The sequence below is a fragment of the Symsagittifera roscoffensis genome, chromosome 1 (assembly GCF_963678635.1).
Source record: "Symsagittifera roscoffensis chromosome 1, txSymRosc1.1, whole genome shotgun sequence".
NCBI classification, from domain to species: Eukaryota; Metazoa; Xenacoelomorpha; order Acoela; family Convolutidae; genus Symsagittifera; species Symsagittifera roscoffensis.
The window spans coordinates 1,483,826-1,504,599 of record NC_087062.1 but is presented as its reverse complement, the minus strand read 5'-3'; the positions used below and the strand labels follow the sequence as shown (position 1 = coordinate 1,504,599).

The 20,774-nt window shown below is 37.2% G+C and overlaps 1 protein-coding gene across 1 annotated transcript in view; it reads left to right on the top strand.

Annotated features, from left to right (window-relative positions):
- The window catches only part of LOC134856784 (gamma-aminobutyric acid receptor subunit beta-2-like), a 33,443-nt gene extending 12,992 nt beyond the window's left edge, over nucleotides 1-20,451 (top strand). Inside the window, exons 5-21 of the mRNA XM_063873059.1 lie at nucleotides 1,708-1,790; nucleotides 5,219-5,336; nucleotides 5,963-6,089; nucleotides 6,318-6,383; nucleotides 6,612-6,677; nucleotides 6,906-6,971; nucleotides 7,200-7,265; nucleotides 7,396-7,461; nucleotides 7,592-7,657; nucleotides 7,886-8,146; nucleotides 8,277-8,342; nucleotides 8,571-8,636; nucleotides 8,865-8,930; nucleotides 9,239-9,322; nucleotides 14,004-14,208; nucleotides 16,838-17,012; nucleotides 19,896-20,451. Coding sequence (XP_063729129.1) covers nucleotides 1,708-1,790; nucleotides 5,219-5,336; nucleotides 5,963-6,089; nucleotides 6,318-6,383; nucleotides 6,612-6,677; nucleotides 6,906-6,971; nucleotides 7,200-7,265; nucleotides 7,396-7,461; nucleotides 7,592-7,657; nucleotides 7,886-8,146; nucleotides 8,277-8,342; nucleotides 8,571-8,636; nucleotides 8,865-8,930; nucleotides 9,239-9,322; nucleotides 14,004-14,208; nucleotides 16,838-17,012; nucleotides 19,896-20,193 — 1,945 coding nt within the window. The 3' untranslated portion in view covers nucleotides 20,194-20,451. The remainder of the gene's footprint in view (nucleotides 1-1,707; nucleotides 1,791-5,218; nucleotides 5,337-5,962; nucleotides 6,090-6,317; nucleotides 6,384-6,611; nucleotides 6,678-6,905; nucleotides 6,972-7,199; nucleotides 7,266-7,395; nucleotides 7,462-7,591; nucleotides 7,658-7,885; nucleotides 8,147-8,276; nucleotides 8,343-8,570; nucleotides 8,637-8,864; nucleotides 8,931-9,238; nucleotides 9,323-14,003; nucleotides 14,209-16,837; nucleotides 17,013-19,895) is intronic.
- The last annotated feature ends 323 nt before the right edge of the window (nucleotides 20,452-20,774 follow it).

Genomic DNA, 20,774 nt, shown 5'->3' with positions numbered 1-20,774 from the left:
GGTCGCCAAAAATTTCATTCCATATTTGAATGCAAAAACTGCCACAAACTGGCAGATGGTTCTTTTTAATAAATTCTGTCTGTCCAACATTTTGCAACCTATTATTTTTCTCTACTACTCACTTTGATCTGACATCCAGAGCAATTAGCACTTGCGCCCAACTTGCCAGGTTTTTAAGGTCTGCCAAATTGCTTTTCCAGAATCTCCTAAAAATTGAGGAAGATTAAAATTCAGCGTCTCACTCGTGTTTTAAAATATGATTAAAGTGACATTTTGGCAGGCCTGTGCTCTGCGCTCAAAATCTGTGAACAATGACGCCGAAGGCGCCTAAAAATTAATTTTAGGGTTGGTTGGCAAGAAACTGATGTGAAAAATGCCAAAAAGAAGTGGTGAGAGAGTTAAATTCTTAAGGATTTTTGAGTTTTCCTTGGCACTCAGTATAAAAGTAAAGCGTTCGCTTGAGAGTTTCATGGATCGCGTATCTGATATTCTGCCAAAGCTACGACAGCTTGTGAAGATTAGTTCCTGCATAATCTTCAGCTCCTTGTTTGCAAGATTGTGACTACATTTTGACTCAGAAATTTTACACCTGAAACTTCTAGTAGCAAAGAACGGCTTTGAAGTCTCAAAAATGGGATCTACTTAACAATACCCCCCCCCCCCCTGTGGCATCTGCTAAAACTTTTTAGCCCAATAAAAAAACTGTAAATTAGCTTAAGCGTTCTATTTAAATTTTGATTTTTGCTGCATTGTGATTGGCCAAAAACTCGCTGATTTAACTAACTTAACAATCTCTCTCCATTTTTTTGGCACTCAACTACTAAGCTTACCATCTTGGGGCAGGCTTAAAAACATTTGATAGATCCTTTATGAGTCGCAGAAACGAAATTGTTATTCTGACCACGAAGTCAGGTTATTCTGACTTTTGCATTGGAGCGTCTTTTTCTGTCATGAGAGTCAGATTGGAGTTGATTCGTATATTATAAGAAAAGTCCTACTTTTCAGTCCTGATTCGATCAATATTTTAAAATTTCACGTATTTTTTTCAGTGTTGAAAAAAACCGGTTTCAAACCTGTTTTCAGACAAATTTAGAGTAATTTTTGACAAAAATTTTATTAATTTCTATTTTATAAGAACTCAAAATTGTTTTATACGCCGATTTAACTGTAATTAACTAGTACTTGGAACCAGGGGCGAATATCTAGGATTTTGTCAGGTACCTTTTTTAAAGGTCGACCACATTGATTTTTGAGCTCTCCCAAAGCACTAAAATTTCCCTATTTTGACCAAATTTTCTGCGCCGCAGGCTAAATTTTGAAAAAACAGGCCAATAAAGGCCTTTTTAGGCACTTTTTGGAAAATTATGACCAAAAAATTGCGTTTTTTCGGTGCGCGCTCTCCCCTCAAAATTAGTTTATATTTGCGCCAAAGGCGCCTTTAGAACATTTCAGCATGGATATTTCAAAATAGTACAAAGGGAGGAGACTCTTTGAGTCGGCAGGGAGGGGTCGAATCCCTGAGAAGGGAAGAAGAGCGTCCGCCCCACCGCCCCCCCCCCCCCTAATCCGCCCCTGCTTGAAACGTTAGCACCTTCAAGCGCCGAAAAAAAAGCTTTGAATTTAAAACTGTAAAAAAACATGAAATTTTGTAATCCTTATATAATATGTAGTTTACCGTGTGTATATGCGTTGTTTGGTTTGTTTTAGCAGTCGGACGACAGTGATTGCCAAATGCCCCATGGATTTGGAAATATTTCCGATGGACACTCAGACGTGCAAGCTCCTCATAGGTATAAAATGGGGGTGGGCCATCCTCTTTTAACTCTTCACTCTTACTCATGGTATACCCAGTGATGCATTTCTAAACCTTCTTGAAGAGCAATACTCAACATTCGACAATTCGTAACAAGTAACGCCTGTAGGTTAGGCGGCTACCACTGATTCATGCACAGTATTGCTCCTGTGCCGGATATCCGCGCAGTGGAGCAAGCGTATCCTACTTGCCACTGCCTCCTCATGAATTGTTGCTTGTTGTTCCGACTTTCGTAATGAAGGGGTGGGGTTTTTTTCCTTCAGACAAATTTCGGCTTTTTAACTAGCCATGTTTGACGGAATTTTTTATATTATTCTAAAGGTATTGTTGTCATTAGCTTAAATTTGAAAAGATATTTTACCTGTGATCATTTTTCGTAGGTTATGGGAGTTTAAAGATTGCCAATTTGAAACAATTAACGCGCGATATATTTAGCGCTATTATCGCGTAAGCCAAGATTTAATCCATCTTAGAAATCGTTCCAAATGGGTTCAAGGAAGCTTAAATGCTATAATCAGGCCCGGAATTTTTTGTTATCATTTTGAGCAATTTATGTTCATTAAAATGTTAATAAAAATGCTAAAAAATGTTGCAAAAAATGTTAAATGAAACTTGAATTTCACACAGTGTTCCACATAACAACCATGCAAAATTTCAAGTTTTTCACAGTGAGAGACTGTCTCTGCGGAGCGAGAATGTACGATAAAGCGTAAAAACTTCGTTCCACGTCCACACTAACTATAGCTGACACAGCCAGGGTCTAGACCAGTTGACCCAACTTTTCCATTGAGCACCCCGCCAACCTCGCTTACGAACTCCCAGTCCGGATTCCTGTTGAGAACAGCCATTAATTTTTCTTTGTAATGGTCTGTTAGAGTTGAACTAAACTCTTCAACCAGTTGGACAGCAACCCCATGTGAGATCCTTTCTTGCAGTTTCTTTATCAGTCACCAAATGCGCAAACTCTCCAGCAATGCAGGTCAGAGACACGGCCAGTTCTTCCTTTTTCGCGAATACGAGTGCTTTCAACGAAGAAATCGCTAAAGATTCGTGCTTTTCGAGATGTTCAAGGATAAAGTCAGTAAGTTTTTCGAAATTTTCGCAACAGTAATTTGCAGACTCTTTTCGGGGTACAACGCTTTCAAGCTCCGACCAGCTTGTATCATGTAAGACGCACTGTCTGATATCAAACACTTCAACCGTGTGTACTCGATGTCTCCATTAAAAAAGTTTAAACATTGTGGAATTAACGAACTGCGTGATAGTCGAGTTGTTAGTTTGTTCCAATTCCGCTCTTCAAATGCTGGTTTATGTCTTCGCACGATAATTGCAATCGATTAAAAGTCCACAAGGTTTACAGCGAAGTTTGTTGGCACCTGGCAAAAACTCCCATACTTTTTTTCCACTATCGAGTGAAAGTAAAAGAGAACTCCCGGTTACTTGATCGCGACCCATGGCATAAGCTCAACTGAAAAAAAATCGCGTAGAGAAAGTCGGAACAAAGCAAACAAACTATTTGATCAACTAACACTTTAGAGCAAACAAACTACTTGAAAGCAAACAAACTATTTGATCAACTAACACTTGAGAAAGTAGCAGCGCTTATTTTTGCATGTTCAATTTTCGAACATAATGTTAAAATCCATCATCTTCATGTTTCATGTTAAAAAGAGCAAAATATGTTAAAACATATGTTTTTATGTTATAACAATTTAATCCGGGCCTTGGCTATAATTGATTTGTTAATAGGAGCGAAATCTATCTATTTGTACTTTATATGGCGTGTTTTTCATGTTATTACTGCTCCATAGACCTTAAAAGGCAGTCGGAACATTCAGTGCTTCGCCCTGATACAAGCAGTCTTGCTACGAATCGTCGCTAATTACGAATAGTAGTAATACGCTCAGCATCCAAACTGGTTCCAGCGATGGTTAAAGGTTTACAAACATTGATCAAAGTAACGAAACGATCATTTATCACTATGGCGTGAAGGTAATAATATTTAAAATGACCTAGGCGACGATTCGTCTTTGGCTATTTTATTCAATTTTTTCACTTGTTTTCAGTAAGATTCATTTTTGTTTGGATTATTCGCTTTACTTAATAAACCAGTTTTAAAAAATCATGATAAAATGCTCGCGATATGCATTGTCAAATTTTCAAAATATTTGCCTCTTGCAATCAAATTTCGCTTGCGATAAGATTTCAAAACCAACCCAATATTTAAAAGCTCAAAAAAAGATGGCTTTTTTATCAGAATGAATACCTGAATTTTCCTAATGTCTTTCCATTTGTTTCAAAATGTGCCTTTTGATACTCAGTATAACAATAATTTTGATGTGATGATTGGAAAAAATATCATTGTTTGCTTAACTTTTCCGCCAGCATCGAATATTACACTCTGAATATTATATTCTCTGCCGAGAGAATTACTATGAGCAACTAGCTTGCGTCATATCATTTGGTAACAATTTTGGCGCGTATTGATTCTCCCTGTTTAAGTAACTTGCTCTTACGCGTTTAGCGTTATACCAAATCTGGAAGAAAAGAATAAATTCTGAAATTTTAAACGTTTTTTTTTTCAAATTGGGTTGACTTCAAAAACTCAGTTTGTAAATTTTTGCTTAACACCTTAAATTTTGTTAGATTTGTCCAGATCTGATATAACTCTGAACGTTCAAGCGTGAGTTATTCCAGCAAAAGAGAATCAATCTGCGCTCAAAAATGTTTCCATTTTATATGCACATTTTATATGCACAGTAGTTCTTTAAGCACAAAATAGGCTATATAATGTCTCTTATTAGTTGCAAGTTTGAAACAATTTTGTTTAAAAACTAAACTAAACGTTTCATCACTATGTCTAAGTACAAATGTCACATAACTGGCATACCTAAACTCAAATCGAAAAAAATAACAGAGAATAGTTGCCGAATTGATTGAAGCTACCCTTGTTGTTGTTATTTATTATTCCGACCACCCTAAGGGGAATGGGAAAGATCTATAGCGAAGGGTATAATTTTTGTTCACATTTTGACTACCTCACAAAAAACTCGTAGGGGTCAAGTTTGGAATCATCATAAAGATTGTTAGTGGTAATCCGGATTCGAAAAGAAAATCAAAAAGTTGTCGCAGTGTCGAGAAAAATTGGTCTGAATATTCTCGTTTTCATTCTAAAACGGATTTTAACGTTATTTCAGCGCTGCTATTGCCTTTCATTCCATCTTTTTTTTCTTTTAATTAGGTCATCCTTTACAAAATAACACTTAAATAGGACAAAAATGGAAGAAAAAATTGGAAAAAATGGAAAATTTTTTCGAATGTTTTTTTTATTTGTAATTTTTTTCTTAACATACTGTGCTCGGAACATTCTGTGCTCCCTGCACAGCAACCGACTCTGCTGCTTAGAGTGCTATGGATACACTACAGACGACTTGACCTTGAACTGGCACGAGGGCAATGACAGCGTGACCTTCAGTGACATCTACATGGCACAGTTCCACATGAAGACTTTCCAGCTCACAAGGTCAAACGAGTTTAAAACAAACTCAGCAACAAAATAATGTTTGCAGAAATAAAAAATATCCAAAGCGCAAATAGAAGAATTTATCACGATATGCTAATTCGATAAAAATGACATTTCAGTGCTTTAAAACTCAAAAATTTCAAAAAAAAAAAAGTGCCTCAAATTGTCCTTTTTGGCTCGTTGTTTTTCTCAATATTGGTATTGCGGTGCTGCAAATTTTGAAAATCAAATTTTACTGGCAAATAGAACAAAAGAGTGTTCCAAAAGAGCTCAGAAAATCAATGTCGGTCTAACGAAACACGCCTTTACACAAAGTTTTTCCTCGGATTAAGATTAAGGCTTAATATTATTTCAATTAAAATTGTTTTTATTAGTGCGTGTTTTTTCCACACAAAATCAAAACGAAACATTATACGAAATCGGGTGGATTGTTTAAGCTTTACCCAGTAATCTAGCGTCTCACCCCCCCCCCCCCCCCCCTCGCCCCTGCCCCTGCAGCCCAAACTCAACAAAGAACGACGTAATCGAAAACTCTGCAGAACTTATAAAGCTATAGGCTATTACTTTTTCATACGAGTTCTCTTTGTTATCATTTTTTTCTTGATTTGCGATTGATTTGTTTCTAGGTTTGAGCTGCACTTCTCAACTGGGATTTTTGCGGACTTGCAGATCACTTTCCTGTTCAAGAGGGACTTGCTCTACTTCATCCTACAGAGCTACATACCATCCACCATCATTGTCGTCTGTTCGTGGGTAAGTCCAATCAGATCACTTTCCTGTTCAAGAGGGACTTGCTCTACTTCATCCTACAGAGCTACATACCATCCACCATCATTGTCGTCTGTTCGTGGGTAAGTCCAATCAGATCACTTTCCTGTTCAAGAGGGACTTGCTCTACTTCATCCTACAGAGCTACATACCATCCACCATCATTGTCGTCTGTTCGTGGGTAAGTCCAATCAGATCACTTTCCTGTTCAAGAGGGACTTGCTCTACTTCATCCTACAGAGCTACATACCATCCACCATCATTGTCGTCTGTTCGTGGGTAAGTCCAATCAGATCACTTTCCTGTTCAAGAGGGACTTGCTCTACTTCATCCTACAGAGCTACATACCATCCACCATCATTGTCGTCTGTTCGTGGGTAAGTCCAATCAGATCACTTTCCTGTTCAAGAGGGACTTGCTCTACTTCATCCTACAGAGCTACATACCATCCACCATCATTGTCGTCTGTTCGTGGGTAAGTCCAATCAGATCACTTTCCTGTTCAAGAGGGACTTGCTCTACTTCATCCTACAGAGCTACATACCATCCACCATCATTGTCGTCTGTTCGTGGGTAAGTCCAATCAGATCACTTTCCTGCTCAAGAGGGACTTGCTCTACTTCATCCTACAGAGCTACATACCATCCACCATCATTGTCGTCTGTTCGTGGGTAAGTCCAATCAGATCACTTTCCTGTTCAAGAGGGACTTGCTCTACTTCATCCTACAGAGCTACATACCATCCACCATCATTGTCGTCTGTTCGTGGGTAAGTCCAATCAGATCACTTTCCTGTTCAAGAGGGACTTGCTCTACTTCATCCTACAGAGCTACATACCATCCACCATCATTGTCGTCTGTTCGTGGGTAAGTCCAATCAGATCACTTTCCTGTTCAAGAGGGACTTGCTCTACTTCATCCTACAGAGCTACATACCATCCACCATCATCGTCGTCTGTTCGTGGGTAAGTCCAATCAGATCCCTTTCCTGTTCAAGAGGGACTTGCTCTACTTCATCCTACAGAGCTACATACCATCCACCATCATCGTCGTCTGTTCGTGGGTAAGTCCAATCAGATCACTTTCCTGTTCAAGAGGGACTTGCTCTACTTCATCCTACAGAGCTACATACCATCCACCATCATTGTCGTCTGTTCATGGGTAAGTCCAATCAGATCACTTTCCTGTTCAAGAGGGACTTGCTCTACTTCATCCTACAGAGCTACATACCATCCACCATCATTGTCGTCTGTTCGTGGGTAACTCCAATCAGATCATTTTCCTGTTCAAGAGGGACTTGCTCTACTTCATCCTACAGAGCTACATACCATCCACCATCATTGTCGTCTGTTCGTGGGTAAGTCCAATCAGATCACTTTCCTGTTCAAGAGGGACTTGCTCTACTTCATCCTACAGAGCTACATACCATCCACCATCATTGTCGTCTGTTCGTGGGTAAGTCCAATCAGATCACTTTCCTGTTCAAGAGGGACTTGCTCTACTTCATCCTACAGAGCTACATACCATCCACCATCATTGTCGTCTGTTCGTGGGTAAGTCCAATCAGATCACTTTCCTGTTCAAGAGGGACTTGCTCTACTTCATCCTACAGAGCTACATACCATCCACCATCATTGTCGTCTGTTCGTGGGTAAGTCCAATCAGATCACTTTCCTGTTCAAGAGGGACTTGCTCTTTTTCATCCTACAGAGCTACATACCATCCACCATCATTGTCGTCTGTTCGTGGGTAAGTCCAATCAGATCACTTTCCTGTTCAAGAGGGACTTGCTCTACTTCATCCTACAGAGCTACATACCATCCATCATCATTGTCGTCTGTTCGTGGGTAAGTCCAATCAGATCACTTTCCTGTTCAAGAGGGACTTGCTCTACTTCATCCTACAGAGCTACATACCATCCAAATCATCGTCGTCTGTTCGTGGGTAAGTCCAATCAGATCACTTTCCTGTTCAAGAGGGACTTGCTCTACTTCATCCTACAGAGCTACATACCATCCACCATCATTGTCGTCTGTTCGTGGGTAAGTCCAATCAGATCACTTTCCTGTTCAAGAGGGACTTGCTCTACTTCATCCTACAGAGCTACATACCATCCACCATCATCGTCGTCTGTTCGTGGGTAAGTCCAATCAGATCACTTTCCTGTTCAAGAGGGACTTGCTCTACTTCATCCTACAGAGCTACATACCATCCACCATCATTGTCGTCTGTTCGTGGGTAAGTCCAATCAGATCACTTTCCTGTTCAAGAGGGACTTGCTCTACTTCATCCTACAGAGCTACATACCATCCATCATCATTGTCGTCTGTTCGTGGGTAAGTCCAATCAGATCACTTTCCTGTTCAAGAGGGACTTGCTCTACTTCATCCTACAGAGCTACATACCATCCACCATCATCGTCGTCTGTTCGTGGGTAAGTCCAATCAGATCACTTTCCTGTTCAAGAGGGACTTGCTCTACTTCATCCTACAGAGCTACATACCATCCACCATCATTGTCGTCTGTTCGTGGGTAAGTCCAATCAGATCACTTTCCTGTTCAAGAGGGACTTGCTCTACTTCATCCTACAGAGCTACATACCATCCACCATCATCGTCGTCTGTTCGTGGGTAAGTCCAATCAGATCACTTTCCTGTTCAAGAGGGACTTGCTCTACTTCATCCTACAGAGCTACATACCATCCACCATCATCGTCGTCTGTTCGTGGGTAAGTCCAATCAGATCACTTTCCTGTTCAAGAGGGACTTGCTCTACTTCATCCTACAGAGCTACATACCATCCACCATCATTGTCGTCTGTTCGTGGGTAAGTCCAATCAGATCACTTTCCTGTTCAAGAGGGACTTGCTCTACTTCATCCTACAGAGCTACATACCATCCACCATCATCGTCGTCTGTTCGTGGGTAAGTCCAATCAGATCACTTTCCTGTTCAAGAGGGACTTGCTCTACTTCATCCTACAGAGCTACATACCATCCACCATCATTGTCGTCTGTTCGTGGGTAAGTCCAATCAGATCACTTTCCTGTTCAAGAGGGACTTGCTCTACTTCATCCTACAGAGCTACATACCATCCACCATCATTGTCGTCTGTTCGTGGGTAAGTCCAATCAGATCACTTTCCTGTTCAAGAGGGACTTGCTCTACTTCATCCTACAGAGCTACATACCATCCACCATCATTGTCGTCTGTTCGTGGGTAAGTCCAATCAGATCACTTTCCTGTTCAAGTCTGAGGGTCATGTTAAGACTTCATAGACTCCGCTGGAAGCCAAGCTGGGAGATAATAACTTGGTTATGAATTGGAACTTTAATCTTATCAGTATCGCGTATTTTAAACTTTGCAAAGAAAAATTTCAATGCAAACAATAGTAGCAGATGGCTGTTCAAGTAGCACAAAATAATTACCATTGCAGAAGCTGTAAAAGGCTTCTTAAAAAATTGCTGTTTTTGTTCCGACCACTTCAGGAAGTGAAGGTATTGAACAGGGGCGGATCTAGGATTGTCTCGAGGGGGGGCGGATTTTCAAAAAATTTTCAAAAATTTTGACGACTTTTTTTTTTTTTTTTTAGGTCGACCAAATTGATTTTTTGAGCTCTCCCAAAGCACTGTTTTGCCCCTTTTATGGCAAAATTTTCTGCGCCGCAGGCAAATTTTTGAAAAAACAGTCAAAAAAGCAGTTTTTGGGCACTTTTTGAAAAATTTTGACAAAAAAAAACGCGTTTTTTTTGGCGCGCGCTCCCCCTCAAAGTTAGTATATATTGGCGCCTAAGGCGCCTTTAGAAAAATTTTAGGGTCGGTCGGCCAAAAATGGATTTCTGAAAAAGTATCAAAGGGGGGACCCTTTGGGTCGGCAGGGGGTCGAATCCCTGAGGGGGAGGCGTCCGCCCCCCCCCGCTCCCCCCCCTAAATCCGCCCCTGGTAATGAACTATGTATTAATAGCATGTGTTTTAATGCCGCCTGATTTTGGCTACCTCGGAAGCACATCGTGGGTCACCAAGTGTGGTATAATATTCAAGCATTTTCATCCATGATTTGGAATCCAAAACATCCAATTAATTTATCTCAGTTACTAGAAAAACTGGTCTGCATTTTTTCGTGTTTCCGATTTATTTTCAGGCTGGATAAATTTCAGACTGCATTTGCGATATACCTCTTCATCAAATTTTGAATTATTTAATTTTATCTTTTTTCATAGCTTAATGTTTAATTTGTTCCCCTCAGTATATGACTAGCTTTAAAAAACAACCAAAATGTAAAAAGAAATCCTAAAAAAATTATGAAAAGTTAAAATTGTTCTTTACTTTTCCTGGTGATTAGAAAACGTAACCAAATCTGAACATAAACTATTTTCGAGACAACAAATTAATCTTGCCATGAAAATTTTTAACCTGCATTTTTATCAAGCAAAAGACATATTTTGAGCCTATTTGTGCCGTTTTTTTTTCAGCTGAAAACATAGTGGTTTGCTTTTTTTCAGTTTAGTGACCTCATTTTGCGTCGTTAAATGAGCTAAAACATTTTATTATTCCCTTGAGGGGATTAATACTTTTCTTTTGTGCTCTGACAAGTATGGTTGACGCCGTGACCGCTTCGTAAATTTTGTTCCGATGCTAATGAAACAACTTGTTGTTTTACTTTGCTTTTTTCTTCCTAAAACGATTATTTTTCAATATTTGAAACAAATCGATAATATTTTTTTTAGATCTTGTTTTTTTTTGTGCAGGTCGAAAATTTGTTTCAAGTTTTGTTGTAGTATTTGTCTCAATTTCTGTCGGCTGACTTGCAATGTTTTGATGTACTTTTGACGGTAAATGGTGGAAAGCTCTGCTTCGCCTGTGGATAATGTTTGTTGCAAAAATAAGCGTGATCGCAAGATTCTTTGCTCCTCGTGGAATAACCAGCTGTCCTCCTTTGTACGACGGGTTGACCGTACAGAGCAGACTTTGAGATTTTCATGGTACATAAGTGAAAATTGATGTTTTTTAAGATACAACAAAAACAGAAAATTAGAAAAACGTAAGAAGAAAACATACACTAGTAATGAACTAAAACTGTTTCATACAAATCTGAAAGAAGTGTTGGATTCTGTTGGGCACTGTTTTAAGGTTGATCAGAGCTAAAACTTGAGATAACGCTACCATTCATGTGACAGGCTGATTCATTGATGTAATATTTGTGATCGGGAGAAAACTTTAAAACTGTAACCAGGCCAAAGCAACTAGAAAATCCGTAAAGAAACAAATTGCTCAAACCAAAAAACACTGAAACTGCTTTTGATAAACACTTGATGTTAAAAGTTTCTTTTTTAAAATTACAGACAAAATGCAAAATTAATTGATCTATCTGAAATTCCAGTTTTTATCATAGATGATTTTTTATTAAAACAAAAAATCAAACCGTTTAATTGAACTTTTATGGCAATGAAGAGTTATAGATTTATATTTCTCGTTCCATTTAATTTTTTTTACTTCAAAGAATTTTTTGGAATATTTTTGGCCAATAGTAATTTAACAAAACCAGGAAACTGGATCAATCATTAAACTCTGTTGGACTCTGTTGGACTCTGTTTTTAGGCTGATCAGAGCTAAAATGCTACCAGTCTTGTTACAGGCTGATTCATTGCTGTAATATTTGTGATCGGGAGAAAACTTGAAAACTGTACCCAGGCTACAGCAACTAGAAAATCTGTACAACAAACTGCACTGAATAAAAAACACTGTAATTTATTTTTCAAAATCATTGAATCAAGAAGGTTTTACTCTTTTAAATTAATGACAAAATGCAAATCAATCGATCTATCTGAAATTCCAATTTCTATCAAAGACTTTTATTAACAACAAAAACGAAACGGTTTAATTGAACTTTTATGACAGTGAACAGTTATTGATTCAAATTACTCGTTCTTTTTAATTTTATTTATTTCAAAGAGTTTTTGAAATGTTTCTGGGCCGATACTAAATTAAAGAAACCAGAAACTGGATCATTGATTAAATTATTTGCTTTTTTATCACACAAACTACTTTTTTCAAAAAACAATCTGTTATAATATTTCACAAAGCTGTGAGATTTTGCGCTTTGGGAATATGAAAAAAAATATGCGTGCGATGTTCCCATGTGGAAAATTAATGCAGCACAGAAATATTTCTCAATTGACTTGACCTAGGTGGGTATTCACAAGTACCAAAATGATACCAATATCAATCGCGTTAGTACCAAAATTAATCAAGTAGCCAAAGACTACAAAGCCGATTATTTTAAGCTCTTGGTTTAAGGTCACCGGTGGGCGCGCTACGCCCGCGTCGCGGAGATAACTGGCTCTAATTTTCGTAAAGAGTCCTACCCTCTGTTGGCAAGCTCGCAACACGTTGGCGCGACTGCGGCGGTCATTATTCTGCTGCTTAGATTTTTTTCTGTTTGAACAGTAAAATATTAAAGTAATGGGTCTTCACCTTGACCTATTTGGTCTTTTATTTCGTTACTGGAAGAGAAACTTATCACTTTGTCTTTTGCACAGCGTTTAGGAGAATTTCAAAAACTTAAATTTTTTAAAAAATTGTTTGCTTTCGCTTTTCTTTGATTAGCAGTATAAGTTTTAAAGTTTTGCTTAAATATACAAGAAGTTTGCGATGACATCAAGCACAATGTAACTGGTAGTAAGGGCAAAATGCTAATAATAAAGCAAACAATCAAGTGCGCCGAGTTCTAAATTCAAGAGGAACATCCGTTTGCTATGGAACTAGCACAAAAACTTGCTACTACGCGAAATTTTGTAATAAAATCCATAAATAAAACAAGACTGCACGTATCAGGGCGAAGCCCTGAATGTTTCGACTGCCTTTTAGGGTTTATGGAGCAGTAATACCATAAAAAATTAAATGTAATAAAATAAAACGAAAATTTTTTTCTTCTAAATATTGAATTTTTAAAATGAAAATCAACCCCCATACGCCATATAAAGTACAAAAGGTTAGATTTTGCTCCTTGCAAGAAATAAATTATGGCAAATCAGCTTCTTTCAACCAATTTGGAACGATTTCTAAGACTGATTAAATCTCCGCTTACGCGTTAATAGCGCGAAATATATCGCGCGTTGATTGTCCCAAATTGGCAAAAATGGCAATCTTTAAACCACCATTCCTTTACGAAAAATGACCACAGGTAAAATAATTTAAAATTTAAGCCCAGGACAACAAATACTTTTTAAATGATATTAATAAATTTCGTCAAAAATGGCGAGCTAAAAAGTCGAAATTTGTCTGAAGAAAAAAACCCACCCCGAGCACAAACATTCTGTTACTTTCGTATCGGACGTCGGAACAATAAAAAATGAAACGTTTTTATTTCTATTTTCTTATTTTTTATTTGTTATTTTTAGTTAGCGAGAAGAGACTGAATTAGTTAATGGGCCACAAGAGCTGCTTAATAAAAGATTTTGAAAAAGTCATTCGTCTGAAAAACAAAAAGAACCCGAATCGCGGCTGCTATTTTTTTCATATGGCACCACTTTTGAGCTTCTTATGATTAGTCAAAGTCAGCTAGAGAAAAAACTGACCTACGCCATAGTTCATTCCAATTTTTTTCTACCTTTTTGAAAAACTTTACACTTTTGCAGGTTTTTTCATTAATTTTTTTGTCTAACTGTTAGTTGAGCTATATACTGTTAAAATTTTCGATCCTTGTCAAAAAACGGCAAAGTTCGATAAAAGACTATCTAAATTTGTTTCTGGTTTTATTCTGAGTTCCTTTTTTTTTAAATTTCTTCAAAGCTAACTGAAATTAGTGCATTCTGTGCTATTAGATTCACATCTTTCAGCTAGACTTGCTTCAATTTAAAGCCGGTGAGTAATGTATATATTCGATGTGTTTTTGGTTGCAGGTGGCGTTCTGGATCAACCGAGAAGGAATCCCCGGCCGAGCCTGTCTGTCAATCACAACTGTGCTGTCGCTCATCACCCTGATTGGGTCGACCAACTCTAAACTGCCCAATGTGTCTGCAGTAAAGGCACTCGACGTCTACTTCTTCATCTGCTTCGGATATGTGTTCGGGGGGTTGTTGGAGTTCGCAACCGTCATATATCTCAGTGAGTGTGTAGCGATGAATGGCCAACAAGCCAAAAAAAAGAACAATTCCAAGCCGAAAAGTTATTTTGTTATGCAATATAGCAACAGGTTGTCACGGTTGTTATGCAATTGTTTGATAATTCTGATGCAATTTCAGTTTAAGACATGGAGGCTTGTAAATTTGTCGGTTTTTTGAACATCCACCGAGTGATGCAGTGGCGAGCGCGAGAATTTTTGTTTGTTTTCAGTATTAATTTTTTTTCCAAAACTTTAACTTTTCATAAACTTTTTACTTAAAGAGGTTTTTACAGTTTTTTTGTTGAAGTTTATTTTATGCTTTAGTGTTTTGTTTTACGCTTAGTCTTTTTTGCTTTCAAATTTCGTCCTCGTTTTTTTTCAAACATTACGAGGCCAAACGGTACACTGTATAGGCACACAATTTTATGCCTGTATGTACCTGGATTCCATAGATAAGTTTTCAAACCTGTTCCAAAAAGTCAGTGGATTCCATTTGCAAAATTTCCCTGGATTCCGCGTACAAATACCTGTAACGTAGTTTTTATCGGAACATTTGTTGTGCTGCGAATTCCGCAACAAGCGATTATAGCTAGTTGTTCTGGACTCCGCAATTGTAAGTGGAACCGCAAAATGTTAGTGGAATCCGCAAATTTAAGTGAAATCCGCAAAAATTGTAGGCAGATTATGCGAATGAAATCGAATTTTGCAAACTGTAATTGTATTCCGAATTTGTTGATTAAAAGCTTGATCAATTAAAAGCTAGGGCTGGAATTCTTATCTATATCCAGTAAGAATTTAAAAGCAAGTAACAAAGTTTTTTTGCGTGTGCTTTCATCTCATTTCAAATACTGCCCTCAAGATTTGATTTCATATTTGACTCATCTCAAATACTGGCTTCATGATTTGAATTCACTCTCCACGATCTATATCAGTATTTGGGATTGAAGTAACCCCAAATACAGACATAATTCGGCAATAAACTGTGCGTTGTATTTCCAAACACTCCCAACCCACTAACTCCAAAAAATGAATTTATTCGGTGTTTTGTCTCAAAATATATGCTCCCAAAAATAGCTGACTGGGATATGTATTCCAAATACTATAGGGTGACATCCACCGATTTAGTTAACCAATTTGTTCAGATTTGCTCGTGGATTCCGCATACAATGGTTAACTAAATCGGTGAATGTCACCCTATAGTATTTGGAATACATATCCCAGTCAGCTATTTTTGGGAGCATATATTTTGAGACAAAACACCGAATAAATTCATTTTTTGGAGCTAATGGGTTGGGAGTGTTTGGAAATACAACGCACAGTTTATTGCCGAATTAGGTCAGTATTTGGGGTTACTTCAATCCCAAATACTGATATAGATCGTGGAGAGTGAACTCAAATCATGAAGCCAGTATTTGAGATGAGTCAAATATGAAATCAAATCTTGAGGGCAGTATTTGAAATGAGATGAAAGCACACGCAAAAAAACTTTGTTACTATTATATTAGAGTGGTCCCTCGAAAATAGGTTAGACCTCGAAAACAATGTTAGACAGGTCCCTCGAAAACAATGTTAGACAGGTCCCGCATGCATATAGCATGCAATTATTTGAAAACTAATATGTGTATAAATTATTCTTTTCAACAATCTCGCCAAAGATGTTGAGTCAGATATTTTTCAGATTAAAAATTGTAATAATTAAATTGTTTAGACAAAAAAACGTGCTCGCTTCAACGTATTTATTGGACCACCTTGCTGGTGATCACCTAGTAAATAAAATATATAATTTAAAACGATACTACCTATATACATACATATAAGTGGAATCCACTTCAACATCTCATTTCAACTATACACTTGTCTTTTTCTTTGTTTGTGGTTTCCACAAACTTTTTACGGATTCAGCAAATAATGCTGCGGATTCCTAAAATTCGCCTGTTTTGGAGCCATTTTGAGCGGTAGTGTTTTAGGTATTTAACTGTGGAATACAAAACAGTAAAGAAGATCAAAGAAAAGTAGCAATGTTGTGGATTCCGCGACAAATCTGATTTTGGCGTATTGCAGAATCCACTTATAATGCACAGAATGCACAATTTGGCCTCGTAATGATATTTTATAAAGGAGCGAATCTAGGTTTTTCTCTGAGGGAGTATCTTCCAAATCTAGGTCTTTAGGTTTTTTGAGGTCTCCCACATCGCTGTAAAGACCCTATTATTGCCAAATTCAGTGCGCGGAGGGCTAATTTTTGAAGTGTTTTTTGGCACTTAATGGAATTGTTTTCCAATAAATTGGGTTGCCCCCTCAAAATTAGTATATATTGGCAGTTTAAGCGACTTTGAAAAAAATTTCGGGCTAAAAGTTTATTTCTTAAATTAGTATCAAAGGGTCGACCCTTTGGGTCGGTATGGGGCCGTCTCCCTGATTTTATATGTTCTAGATGCAACCAAACCCGCTGTTTTTTTTGGCTAGATTTGAGAGAAAAGTGTCATTCATGTATTTGTTAGTAATTTTCAGAATACACTCCGGAATGTAAACCTTTACCTATTTTTCCAGCTCTATATTTGGGTTGTGTTTATGAAAAAATTGTCAATCATAACCTATCATCTCAATAACTGTTGTAATGATTTTTTTCAGGCTCGAAAGAGAAGAAGTTGAGCGCGGCCATAGCAGCTAGAAGGAAGAAACAGCAGGAGTACCTGACTGCTCTGAACCAAGTGAAGGACAACAGCCTCCTTCAGGATCTAGACGTGTACATACTCACTAATGCGCTAGAGATGCAATTTGGCCATCTGTCTGACTTCGAAACACCGTAAGATTTTAAAACAAACGGACTATGCTCGGACAGGCTTCATAGCTTTTCATAGATCCCGTGCGAACTGAAGAAACATCAATTAAATTTTAAGCCATTTAGTTAATGAAAGAAATATGTTTCATGGTGGTTCGCCAAGTTTTCCTGATTTGACAATCACACAATTTTCATAAATGAAAAAATGCTAACCATACAATTTTCATGCAATTCCATAAGTACAGAAAATAGCAAAAAAAAATTTAAATTTAATTTTTTTTTTCAATTTTTATTTGTGTTGTGTTCGTAGCCAAACATTAATGGCAAAGACCTTAGCTTACTGAAAACAAGAATCAACAAAAGATGGACTTTCTTGCTGTTACAAGGACTTGGAAACGATCTGAATTGTTTTAGAGTTGTCTTACACAAATGAAATAATGAGAGTATCAAATTTTGATTTTTGGCAAAAATTTTCAATCTGATCAATTTAAAAATTTGAAATTCTAATTATTCATGCATTGATCAAGGAGTACATACATATCATTTGGCGTTTTGAGCATTTGAGCAATTTGGCGTTTTGACCAGATACTTGTATATCCAGTTCTACAATATGCACACAAAAAACTAAATTTTGAATGCAAAGCTTTTTTGGATAGTATTGGTTTGAGTACTTAGTTTATGAAAATGATTCATTAGTATTTTCAGTCAATGAAGGTCAACCGGGTTCCTTGTGCGCAAACAAAACAATCTAACTGTTTTATTTCGTTAATTTATTCAGCAGACGTTATTTTGCAAACTTTTGATAAGTTGCCCTGTTTTGGTACTTTACATGGTTTTAACTAAGTGTTTGAGGTTTTTTTTTTCAATTCATGCATTAGCCTGTGTTTTTAACAACAAGTTTGGCCATGATTCCTTTTCGTGTGCAATGTTTTTGTGTTTTTAAGTGCCAATGAACAAAGTGAAATCACCTATTTAGGTCTTGTGATTTTTCTTCAGGAAATGGTTTAAAATTTGTTCACCTTTTCTTTCATTTTTCGTGGTTTGACAAAAAGCGTGAGCAAGTGTTAATCATCAAAGAACATCTACTTTTGGAAAATAAATAAACGGGGGATCCTTAATTTATGAAATGAAAAAAAAAACAGTTTTGTTTTTTCTTTGTCTAGTTCTCGATCGTTATCAATACTCTTAAAGCATAAAAACCAGAAAAAAATGCAGGAGCGAAACAGCTTTTTTTCTGGCTTGAAGCGCCGAAAAAACAGGCTTTTGCAGCCAAAAGGGTCCTACCAATCGATACATTTCTATTCTAAACAACGAGTAAATAATAATTCTGACCTAATGATGGTAGCCCTAGATAAGATGGAAAAATTGTTATTTTTATATTATAATTTTATTGTCTTCGAATTTCGGAAAGTTAATTTAAAAAGTGTTTTTTTTTGAAAATTTTTCAGCTCAATAAAATTGTTCCAGTTTTCCACAGTTCCACGAAACTGTTGCCTTAGGAAGACAAATACTTCAGAACTTGAGCGCTACAATTCAATGCTCATTCTGCCAATTTTTGCTTTTTTTCATCACTGTTGTAATTTTGGCCATTCAAAAAAATGCTCGATTTTTGATTTTTGCCAAATATTATCGACTTTCATTATAATAGTTTTTGAGCTATAGTTTTCTTCCAGTAAATATTGATTCTTGCTTTTTGTGGTTATTTAAGACCTTTTTCGAGTTTAAGTATTTTTCAACTCTCTCTTTACCCTTGTGATTGTCTGACAAGTATGAACGTATACTTTCTTCTTATGATAAACTACTTCAACAAAATCAATGAATCATATCCTCAACAGATATATTTGATCGGCAAATTTTTTTAAAATTCTCGTCATTTCCAAAATTTTGTTGCGTGATAGTTGAAAACCAACTCTAGGCTCTTTATTGTTTTTTTTGTTGTTTTTCGGCTTCACTCAGCTTTAATTCTCTATTCGGCTCAAAAGGCTTCCGCCAATCTTTTAATGGCTTAAACGTGTCATAGTGTGTCGTTTACCGGCCGATCATAATTTTCAGTCGCATGTGTGTGTTGCTCGGCTAAGCTGGAAAAGTATTTTTTGTAGCTTTTTTCTTTTATTTTAGAAATTTTCTCGATTGAACGGGCGTATACCCAAGTTTTTTCAGCTGAGTTACTGATTCTCAAACTTTTTAAAAGCTGAAATACTGCTAATAGTTTTCTTTTTGACTTGGTTTTCTATAAAGTTAACATCACCAGCGGATTTTGGGGGGAGGGGGGGGGGGGGGCGCCTCTTCCTCAAGGATTCGACTTTTGTACTATTTTGAGATGTCCTTTTTTGGCTGACTGGCCCTGAGATTTTTCGAAGGCGCCTTTGGCGCCAGAATATACTAATTGTGAGGGGGAGTGCACGCCGACAAAACGCGTCAAAATTTTCCAAAAAGTGCGTAAAAATGCCTTTTTAGCCTATTTTTTTTTTGAAAAAGTTGGTTGCCTGCGGCGCAGCAAATTTGGTCAACATATGGTCAAAATTTGGTGGGAGAGCTCAGAAAATAAATTTGGTCGACTTAAAAAAGGTCGAGAAACATTTCAATTTTTTTTTGAAAATAAGCCCCCCCCCCTCGAGATATTCCTAGATCCGCGCCTGAAGTTGTGTTTGTGATGCATCGCAAGTAGTGCAATGCTCCGATTTGCCTGTGTGTTTCGAAATTTTGATAATTTTCAAAACTATCCGTCGAAATAAGTCTCACATTTCGGTATTAGAATTGCGTGGTCAGTTTTTTTCTAAATTAATTGCTAAATGACTTCTTAGTTTAAAACTCTGCTGAAAGCGTCTTCGTTGCTACGTGTATTCATGCCAGAGGCAGCTACCAAAAAGTTATGCTATTTTTCATGCTATTTAATTTTTGCTTCAGCTCCATGTCGCCTCTCGCTGCCATTTTATCCGAGCACCAAAATAAACAACAACAACTGGGACACGCATTCGAGAACAGCAAACGCAAAGACATGCTCAAGAGAGTATCAGTAGCTTCTGCTCTCCAACCCCCACCAGCTGATTCGGACCCCCCTAAACTCTACATTACAGCTACTAGAATCGAACTGTTCAGTCGCGTTTTCTTCCCCAGCTCCTTTTTCACAGTGTTCACTATTTACTGGTTGTATTATTATGTGTATATGTCCAATACTCGCATACTACCAAGTGATGCCGATTGATTGTTAATAAGTTATTATTTCGAAACATTAATTTCAGTCAAGGAAAATTTTGTTCGCCGATATACGTTAACTCTTTTTATGATGAATTTTTGTTTGTGTCTAACTATGAGTAGCGCAGTAAAAGTGATTCAGAATTTTAAAAAAAAACGACTAAAAATCACAGAAAAAAAAACAATTTTGTTAATTAATTTAAGTTAAGGGAACTATTGGCGAGTCGGAAAAAATAATTGTTGTTGCAAGTTTTTTTTTCAGTCTTTTGGCTACCAGAACCAACTTTTTTAACCAGCTGAGCTGGCACTAGAAAAAATAGTTTCTGAATGATCTGAAGCAAGAGTAGCCCATGCTAATAGTCCTGAATGTTCCGACTACCCTCGCCAATAATTTACCCGGTCAGCTTTAGTTTTTGTGAACTAATTGTTTTCCAGTGCAATATAGTTTGTAAAACTTTGAGTTTTTTTTTACGAATTTAAGTTCTAATCTCAACGTTGTTTTTAGCAGAGAGCTTCACAAAATAAAATATTTTAGTCAGACACGATTTCTCGCATCAAGACGTAGCCGTGAATGTTCCGACTGCCTTTTAA